The 10,815-nt window shown below is 41.6% G+C and overlaps 1 protein-coding gene across 2 annotated transcripts; it reads right to left on the reverse strand.

Moving 5' to 3' along the window:
- Positions 1-91: 91 nt before the first annotated feature.
- On the reverse strand, positions 92-9,486 carry LOC107227266 (tumor necrosis factor receptor superfamily member 4-like). Of its 2 annotated transcripts, none has more exons than XM_015668365.2 (2): positions 8,849-9,486; positions 92-2,145 (listed from the first exon to the last, which is right to left on the reverse strand). In XM_015668365.2, exons 1-2 carry the CDS (start codon positions 8,918-8,920, stop codon positions 1,681-1,683), a joined length of 537 nt encoding a protein of 178 aa, XP_015523851.1. In that variant the 5' UTR covers positions 8,921-9,486; the 3' UTR covers positions 92-1,680. The 2 variants fall into 2 exon arrangements, with proteins under 2 accessions (XP_015523851.1, XP_046599363.1); XM_046743407.1 differs by lacking the exon at positions 8,849-9,486 and adding an exon at positions 2,871-3,072.
- Between the last annotated feature and the right edge of the window lie 1,329 nt (positions 9,487-10,815).

A 10,815-nucleotide genomic window follows, 5' to 3' on the forward strand; every position in this document is an offset into this window, starting at 1 on the left:
ATAATGCTAAGAATTATTCGATTAAATTCAAGCATTTATTCTAGCACTTGTAATCGCCGACGAGTTAGTAGTGTGATTTTTTTCCCTGCAATTTGAATTCTCGCTTGTCAATCTATATTTAAAGAAAATCATGTATCCTTACTCTTTAGACAGTTGACGAATATTTCCGACCCGATACGCTGAATCGTTGCAAATTAATTTACATATGCGTTATTCAGTTGTAGATTTTCTTCAAAACCGTTGGTGAAAACGAAGAAACGGCAAAAAAAAAAAAAAACAATGTCACCGATTTTGTACATGTACTTGACATTATTACAATACATTTTCGCACTCGTTAATATGTGTGCAAATCAACCTAATACAGATTTTTCGCAGCATTCATTTCATAGCATTCCTGTATAATCAGTTACGTGAAACCTGCCAGCTAATTATTATTATAAATATTATAACAGCGATAGTGTGCTGCCCCTATAAATACCTCTATATATGTACCTCTAGGAGCCTAGAACGGTGTTTTATCTAGGAAAACAACGTCTCCTTTGAATGTAGATAAATATTATTTGTATGTATAATCGGGAGCTATATGGCATGTTTCTGTACACACGATTGGAGGAAAAAAAGTAACTAATTTGCGAATAATTGGTAAATTGTAGAATATTATTTACTATAAAAATGAGTATGTAATATACATACGCGTATGCATTATGTAGCTTAGTTGGAAATTATTTATAGTATTGTAGGAACCATCAATTATAGACACACACACACAAATGCAGACATAAGTTGAGAGAAACACTGATTGATTATAATATTGTTATATGAACGTACAGCCAGTATCGTGTGCTATATTTCGTATCGTATATACGATATACATTCACGTATATGTATATATAATATAAACATTATTATCACCTTAACCGTAAAGTGTAATCAATAATTAAATAAACATGTACACTGCTGTTTAATGCTTGTCGTCGTTCATTCTTCTCAAGATTCGGTTATTACTCGTTATATTCGGTATGCTCCGAATCGAAATGATTGTAGTGAAGAAAAAGAGAAACATAATAATAGAAGAATAAAAAAAAAAAAAAAAAAAATGCTTTCGCGGCTTGAACCATACTTATCTAACGTTATATTATTGACTAGTTTTACATACGAAATAAAATCCATGTTCTTTGCTCTTCGTATCTTTTTTCGCACTTATTTCTTATTCCAGTAAAGGATTAAAATCAAAAATTGTAGACAAAAAGTGATCCTGTAACAACGAAACGTCTGCATAGTTATAAGATTCAGTTCGCTGCAGGTATTACTTGTGTTGTTGTTCTTGTTGTTGTTGTTGCGAATAATTTAAAACTGATCGTGAAACATCGGAGGGAAGATAATATGATTCTTCAAATTCGCGATTTTATACTCTATTATAGCACCGACGATCTGTTCTCGCATATTTGATAATATTATAAATTGTATTTGGTATATATGTCACGTAACGCTACGACGTACACGCTTTTTCTTTTTTTTTTTTTTCTTCATCAAAAACGCCGAGTTTCTCACTCAGCAGCAAGCTCTCAATTAAATCCGATTATCGAGCCACCGAAAGGTTTTACTTTTATCTTTCAAATCTCGATATATCGCCCAAGAATCTCGGAGTAATTCTTATCGGTGAAAAGCCGAATTGTTCCGTCAATAATTGATATTCCGCAATTGAGCACCGGCGGCAGCCTCGACGTCCTCTCGGAGTATAATTTCCCTGCCATCCATGTCGAACCTCTCCTCGGGCTCGTTAACCAGGACGCTCTGTTCCCCGGTGTTGGCGGCGTCCTCGGGCGCCAGGAAGAAGTTGAGGCCCTTGCACTTCCGGCGGAAGTCGGGGTTCTCCGAGGCCTCGTCCGGGCCCCGGTGACAAGAGTCGCAGACCGTGTCGGCGCGGCTCGTGCAAGGATGAGCCTCGTAGAGTCCTGGACCGCATCTCGAGCATATCCAGCAGGGGTGGACGCTGTGGTGAGGGCTGTAAGTGCCCTTCGTGCATTTTCCACATTCCGTGTCTCGGCCCTTCGAGCATCGCGACGTCATCCCCCATCCTGGCTCGCAACGTCTGCACCGAGAATCGCCTCGGTGATGACGAATGTGCGGCCGGCAGTCCGATAACTGTAAGAAAAGAATTAATCGGTCAATTTTCAAACTTTTCACACCGATACGATTAAAATATCGGCATTTTTTCCAGCGGAGCTTTTGTAGCTAAGCTTACTGTAAGGAACTTTCGGCGATCGGATGAATTTATTTATGAAAGCCAGGTGCGTGGCGACGGTGCAACAGGTGGAACTCGGCGCCGCGAGTTTTGTAATTCGAAATACCCGAGGCCTACAGCGTACCTTACAATCGGTGAAAATATATTTGAGAAAAATTGGTTAAACGATCGCCGGGAGGATCGAGTACCTGAAAATTATCCTCGGTTTCATTGACAAGCTAATCATTCTTTTCGACGAAGAAATTTTCGTCGCACACTGAGGGGAATAAAAAGAAATGCTCGATCGCTGCGTATTCCGATTTGAAAGTTCTTTCCTCACCTTCGCCGCACAGACGTAAATGAGAAATTATTATCGTCGTTTAAATAATCATATTATCATACGTAGTACCGACAGTTTGTAAACACGGGAATTATATTCGTTGAATACAAGCAGCATCTGTCGTCTCGGTATAACGTTCGTCGAGAGTTTAACGAAGCTGCATCGCTACAAAGGTATCGAGCCCCGAAGGCACGAGAGGGTTTGCAGCTGACGCTTTATCCAGCCAGGGATAGAATAAGGCCGGGTGTTGCTCGGTGTATGTGAAAAAAGATAAAAAATAAATGGGATACCCGTAACACAACATACCCGCATGATATCCGATCCTCGATCTGATGATACTAGATAGAACCGTTGATCCGAAAAACGAATACGGACCAATTTTCACGCGTGCGTTCGAAGCCCCTCAACGCTGACGTGAAGAAAATTTTTTTCACGCACAATTGCATAAGAAATCGACACGGACCTTGCGTTATACGCTACTGTTCGATTTCAACAATGCTGTACACAGATCAATTCGTGACACTACGCGTAACTAACGCGGAAATAAGTCATCGGGTCGCGACGTGCCTTCTTATTTATTACCATAATTTACCATAGTTTAAAAAAGTCAATCATATACACAGTAAAGTAGCAACGAGGAACGAAGCAGCTCGGACTTGATTTCAAACGAGCCCTTCTCCACTACCTTAAACCGTTGACTGTATAATTTGTGTAAATGTTGCAATTCCTTTCGGTATTGAAATCAACGCTATTCTGAAAGTCTCGTCTTCCATTTCCCACCCACTTTGAGAGCGCGTTTCGTACGATTTAACAAAAGTTTTGAACCTACCCAAAGAATCGAATTCCAAGTTTCCGTTATTTCACATGGAATTCGTAATCGATCATTATTATCATTATTATTATCTTTATTATTGTTATTATTGTTATTATATACGGCGCGTGTGTCGTCGAGAAGATCCAAGACTTCTCGTCGGTCAATTACGGTGCCAATTAAGCGACTTCTCAGGTTTAACGGGCAGCTGGTCAAAGCGGTTTTCAGTGGGCACGCGCTACCGATCTTAACGATTCGGGACTTCGGGAGCTGCGGGCCAGATGTCAAGTAAATTAGCACCGGGCCTCTCGACCTCCTCCTCACCTCCGCCCATCGTGCTTTTCACCTGGACCTCAACGTATGTGTATACATATATATATATATAGATAAGGCTACATTGCCGGTAGATCGTTAAAAATAACTACCTATTAGACTTAATCGGTGCAACCAAATATAGGTATTGTACTTTCTTCGAGTAAACACTGCAGTTGCGTCGTTTGATTTTGCCGAATATTTTTTCCCGCAAACGAACTGAATGATTCGACTTCTGTTAGAATTATATGAATTTCTCGAGTAGAATGAATTATTTTTTCATACGTTTGATTGTTCAATTTGAGGAATAACTTGTGTTTGTAGATTATGAAAAAACATGAGTTATTCGAGTATGGTAACTGGTAAGAGTCGTTCAGAAAACTATACATACAGTCGAAAATCGTATAAATGTATTGATTCGAAGAAATTTTATTAGATATCACATAAAATAGATATTTACCAAACGTTGGCTAGCCGAATCAACAATTAATAAAAGATATTATTTGACGTGATTTGAAATTCTTGTCTTTCGAAAAGTTGCACGTATCATACGTTTCGTCTCGTTCAAGTATATTAACGCAATGAATCGACGATCGATCGACGATCCCTGGATCGTTAAGCCGAAGGCTGCTCCGAGACGCAGATGCGCAGGAACACCTTGCTGCTCCGAAACTCTCGGAAAGTTGATGCCGAGACACCTTTGCACCTTTACACTTTTTACCTGCAGTTGCAGACCTGCAGCTGATTCCGAAGTGCGTAGACGCGGCCGCGTTTTACACCAGAATTACAGTTTTTTTTCTTTTTTTCCTGCCTCGAGTTCGAACCTGGCGAATAAACCTATAACAAGTCGGAACGCGCAATCGCGAATTGCGTTTTTCTCCGACACCGCAGCGCCTTCTCGGAGGTATTTTACGACGGTTTGTGAAGCCGAAGGATCCAGCGGAGCCGTAAATCCTTTTAACGCTTCTACCCGCGGGATCCATCGATCGATAAATCCGCGTTGCGGTCTACCGGCAAGTGCAACAGGTACGACTCGAGTCTAGACAAAGCGTTGGAATTGCGCTCGCGATATTTGCGAAAATTTCCACGGACAAACTGCCGCTACAATGCACTTACAAACAAACATAACCTGGGACTTTTTTTTTAATCTCATATTTCAGTGGTAAAGGGAAAAATAAGTTGCTCGTGTACTTGGTGTTCTTTTCTCACATTTGAAACAAACTTGAAGGAAATACAACAGGTTTGATAAAGGTAGTGTATTTAAAATTTTGAATAAAAGTTTTTCAAATGCGAAACTGAAGTTTGTTTAATTGTTATTTATGATAAATATTTTTTTTAGTATATATAATTCTTCGTACAAAAGTAAACTTAACTTAACAAAACTATTTATTCTTTTATTAGTTACGTGGGAGAAATGAAAATTTGACATCTAGAATCCAGACTCAAAATTCGCGTTGACCGGTGTTGTGTTTAAATATTCTACTTTATGCGGGTATGAAAATTTTTTCCAATGAAACTTCGCTTTTGAAAAATCCGAGTTCATTCGCTTTTCACTACCCAATTTTTTTTTTTCAACGCCGTTTTGAAGGTGCATTACGTCATCGGCCTGCAACAATATCCGGCACGTTTAAGCTTCCGGAATCCGGATGACCGCGGTCAGCGCACGTGCATAATTGCAGGCAACGTCGAGTTGTCGTTTTCCTGCAGGTATTACAGGTACAACGTATCTGGGTACGTATTTTCTCCATCTGTCGTCGGGGGTCGAGTGAAGCCAAAACCCTGAAATTATTTAAATACATACACGTACATTATACACGTGTACATTCCTCCACTTCCGACTTCCCTTCCCCCGACAACGGAAGTCGCTTGAAACAGCTGCCCATCCCTTTTCCATTTCTACACCTCGGTCGTTTTACCTACTTTCATGATATTTCGTTAAATTCTACTGGAATAGAACAGAGAACGTAACTCGATCTGCACGCGTCTACCGATTAACGATTTATTTAATTAGAGATTGAATTCTCACAAACGATTTCGTTATTTCTAATTTAATTTTCGGCTTTTCAACAATTCGATTCTGCGTCAATTTGCACTTTAGCTCAAACTCGTTGATAATATATATTTAACTAAATTGGAATATCAAATTCTGCAGATCTGCCGAGTACTTTGAACCTAATGAATTATGCATGCTTAATCAAAGGTAAAAATGTTTTTTTCTTACACATCGCGTTGCACATGCGGATTTCTGGATCTCATATGCGCTCACCTCTTAAACTTTGCCGAAAAAATTAACAACCTTGCTGCGTGCATGGCGGTAAATGCAGCCAGGTGGGAACTAGACTGAGGGACTTGAGATCGCGGTTAAAGATCTCCTCCAATTAATTGCGCGGTGAAATTATTACCACTTCCGACTCCGGGGCTTGTAGGGAACTGCACCCTTGGAGAGGAAGTCGAGAGCGTCTGAATTGCCCTGCGGACGCGGAAACGAAGAATAAAGTGAGGTAAGAAAGTTCTACAAGAAAATCTCTGCACGCGTGCATGTATAATAGTCGTACAATCGTTTGCTTGATTCCTAAAATATGATGCGAATAATCCGGGAATAGTTGAATTGACTTGTTCGGCAGGTTGGTTCAGAAAAAATTAGTACATATTCTGAATTTCGTTACGAGTTAATCGCACATTGAGTAATAATTTATCAAATTATTATATTTGTCAAAAAAGAAAAAAAAAAAAAATGTCCCTACGAATTGGTAGAAAATAGTCTTCTCAATAAAATCAGTCATCGTAATAATTGAAATCGAACGAATCTGTTAGGTTTTGTAAAAATTTTGTAGCGATATGAAATCAAGCTGTCCAGCTTTTTGTTATGATTCCAGTAAGTTGTATCTTTGCAGCTCACAAATATGTCGATTTTAGAAATATTCAAGATAAAATTCTCTCCTAATAAAATTGTTTTTTGGGCAAACAAACTTCTGAAAACGATCATCGAAGCCCTGCTAAAATCGATGGTCGTTCCAATTTTTCGCTTTTTCGCTTCAAAATATTTCACCTGTTCGCCTCACCATTATAATTGTAATTACTTTACTGGCAGGTGTTATATCTCCTGTAAAACAATTCGTCGCTCTCCTCACTCATGAATTATTAATGAAATAATGAATGCAGCCTATTTACCGGACCACTCGACTGCCGTGGCTAATCGTGGGACCTTACCTTTTCCATTATCTCCTTGTTGCCTTCAAGCTCGCTCTCTTTCTATCTCTGTCTCCCCGCCGACAGGGAGAGAAACAAGCACTGGCGGAAATGGGCGGTGAAATTTGCCGCTTTTATATAAAATGCGTTTAGATTAACGCGCGACGGACGTGTTGTTTCAACGTGAAAATTATAGATCACGTGGATCTGCAGCTTTTCCAAACCAAGTTCAGTTTTTGCCGTAAGAAACTGTCGGCAATAAAAATATTTCCATCATTCTTAGACGTAAAATTTTTTTAAGTGCCTTACTGATTGTCGGACGTTTTATTTGAAAATTGTACGGTTTCTTGCCTTTGCGATGATTGCATGTATTTTTTAACGTGGTTTTCCTTTTTTTTTATTGCGGAATTGTTAGAGAAAATGAATTTTCTGTTCTAAGTAAATAAAATGACGTATCACTCAAAATTGTGATACCAATTGACATAGATGCATACAATACGTATATACGAAATGCGAGATCGGTATTCATCGGATCGTAAATTTTCAGTCCAAAAATTATTAATTTGCACAAATTATTTCCAAAAGCGAAATCTACAGATTTTCGGGTAAGGCATGAGGCGTAATGAAGCAATGAAAATATACAAGGCTATCTTATCTCCCTACGGCAACTAGTGGCTATAACGAAGCGACGGTAATTACGTTATTGCGCAATTCTTCCTGTCATGTAGTCCAACAGATAGATTAATAACAATAAACGAACGTCACCATGCCAGCTATTTTCTAGTTGGATGAAATAATTGGCTGTGACATGCCATCAACCGGTTGATGAGAAGCGTTCATTCCGCACGGCTCGATTTTCTCTCTTCCTCAGGTTATTATTATTATACCATTGTTTTAAATCCATCGATTATACGACGATTTTAATTCACCTGCATCCGATTGGATATCGTTCAAAGTATATCGAGGGGGAAATTCTACGCTCGAGTTAATTCCCGCGGCCGAATCACGCCGAACAACGGAGTTACCGGGCCTTGAGTTAATGAATAAAAAAAAAAAGAGAAGAGAGGAAAAAATCATTTCCTTCGTAAAAACCGATTGTGTATATTGCGTTATTTACCATGCCAGGCGAAGCGTATCAGCTGATTAAACGCTGTACGGCAAAGCAATAATGCCTGCTTGCCTGCCTGTCCGCATGAAGTACCGTCAGAATTACCTGCAAGGTACGCAATTCGTGCCATCGAATTCCGCGGGGGCTTTCAAATTTCCACCGTTGCGATCCCCTGTCGTCGATTCGAATTATTTCGGTAAACGTAATTGGAATCGGTAATCGAATCTTATTTTCATACCTACGTTGGATACACCATACAAGCCGCTAATCCCCAAGGAGAACGCTTCTGGCAATCACGAATTACAGATCGTGCGATCGTTACAGCTGGCAAAAATTGGCAATTCTGATAACTCTGGTAGTCTCACGTGAAATGCCAAGAGTAATTTTTCGTCAAACGTTTATTATTTCGCTTATTTCCCAACGTTTAAATTGTACTTCGTAACGTTTAGCATGCAGCAAAAAAAAAAACCTTGCGGGACAAAAACTTTTATACACTTCTCATTTTTATTTCAAAATCTTTTTCCTTCACCTTACGAACTCGCGCCGCAACAATTTTTTTAGCCGTGAGGCTCAGATCGTCAAGATCCTTCTTAAGACGCTCGTGCGCCTTTGAAGGGTCGATTTAAGGAATCGATAAGCGGACCAATTTCCCGTAGTATCCTTCGCTTCGAGACAGGAAGTGAGGGCTGACGAATCGCCGAGAGCATGGGAATTCAAGATAATCACGATCACCCGGCTAACGAACGGATTCGTACGAGACTCTTGTTTTCCCGACTATTTCTTGCTTCACTTTTGAACCCAATTTAGTCGGGGTAATCTGCCTATAACGAGACTGATTTAATTATCGTCGATAAAATGACTCACCTGCAATAACGCTGCCAGCAAGCAAACCACCAGTGCAAAAGCGACGGCCAGTCGATTATTTTCGACGAACATTTTACCCTCAGACGTGGAATGATCACGGCAAGATCCACAAGATTCAAAAATGTCTCTGTCTCCTTATCCAACTGACGACAGTATCAAGACCACAGGCACTGCACTTTGGCGTGGAATGACAGACACCGGTTTTGCGGTTGAATTTGGATCTTTCTTTCCCGGATGGTACTGGAGAAAACGCAGTCCTAACACTCGTCGCTTCGATCACCAAGGTAGAACCGGAGGTCAGGATCTTCGGGGCGAGATGAGGACCGGAGACGAAGACGCTTCTCACGGCTTGAGAAGACAACGGTTACCTCTAGATTGGGACGAATCGGACATTGGCTCTTCGTGATTGCTGTTTAAACGTCGACGGAATGGCGAACACTCAACATCCGGTTTGCCCCGGAAGCCTTCAAAGCCTGTACATATTCACTCGAACCCTTCACCGAAGAAATGAAATCTGACAAGTCACGCGGTCCTATGGGCAAAAATTCAAGCAATATTTCTCAGCGCCATGGTTTGAGTTCAAAAATAAATTGCACCGGGTTCACTGCCGTGCGACACCGTCGACAACCGCGTGGTGAGTGAAGTGAAGGCACTCTGTAGAGCCGATTTTCCATGGCTGCAGCTCGGAGCACGCGGTCGACGGTCACGTGGATATCCCGATACCCCCACCTTCGCCAAAGCCCTTTCTCCTCGAATACCAACCCTTGGTATTATCGACTATGTTTTGCCCACCTAGAGACGAGCCCGACACCCTAAAAAAATGTCACCGAATCGCTGGAACTTGGAAAGAGACAGGACGGAGTTCCAGATTTTTTGATTGATGCTTGGTTGCACGGCTGGTGTAATAAACGTGATCTACCGCAGTACAAAAGGATTGAAAAACGGAATTCCACTTTCGATCTTGGACTATGATCGGTACAGGGATAAGCGTCGTCCGCTTAACGAGGTCACAGTGATGTGGTTCCTGCGTGGTTTTGGTCCTTTCACGAGAAGCGACCATCGGCGTCTGCTCGAAGCGAGTTAAGCAACGTGATTGCAAGGCAAGGCGGCGAGTATGGGATGACACGCGCCAGGTTGTTCAATTTACGGTACGTAGTGCACGGAGGTAATCGAAGTAAATTGAGCAGGTCAGGCATACCTTGACCTATCCAAAGTGGCAGCGACGCCGCGTGAGAACTCGACTCTGGGCCGAGATCGCGTCGAGCTCCTGGCGTGCACAGTGTCTTTTATTTAACGATCATTCGAAGGATTCAGCGTGATAGCACGGTATTACAAGGGCCTAAATCCGCGGCTCTAAGGATATTTTAATAACCGTTTTATCCTCAGTGGTTTCTGCGCCGCCTACCACTCGCCATAACCGATGGGATCTCGACTTTCGGAGACGGCTGGCTTGAACAGAGACGGAATTTACGCCTCCTGATACACCTGTCCTCCGACTTGCCGTCAGCGTATATCGAGGAGTCCAGGTATGGGAACTCCAGCGGCATGTGGCCCTCGAGACGAAAGTCATCCCTCCAGCTGCGGCCCGCGATCTAGAGATGTTGGGCCACTTTTATTGCTGCAAAATATCAAGCACGCGCCACAGTTGCACGTGCATGCACGTGAAGCGTGTCAATCTTTCGTACCAACGAGCCGTTTCACTCCAACGGATTTTCCACCTGCTTCCAATCGTTCTGAAAACTTATCACCCAGAGTCCGTCACGATCCCTGGAATCTAATAAATGTTCTATCTCGAGCTGAGGCCAACAGTGATGCGTCGAGATAAGTGAAGTGTAAACTGATTTCTGCAGCTCTCGTAGTTGCCACATATACTTACCCTTCGGTTAGGAACGTGACCGATCACTTGTACGAAAATGTACACCAAGCTCGAACGAATTCGACGAAAATGAGAAGCGACGTTACGAGTT

The sequence above is a fragment of the Neodiprion lecontei genome, chromosome 6, assembly GCF_021901455.1.
Source record: "Neodiprion lecontei isolate iyNeoLeco1 chromosome 6, iyNeoLeco1.1, whole genome shotgun sequence".
Taxonomy (NCBI): domain Eukaryota; kingdom Metazoa; phylum Arthropoda; class Insecta; order Hymenoptera; family Diprionidae; genus Neodiprion; species Neodiprion lecontei.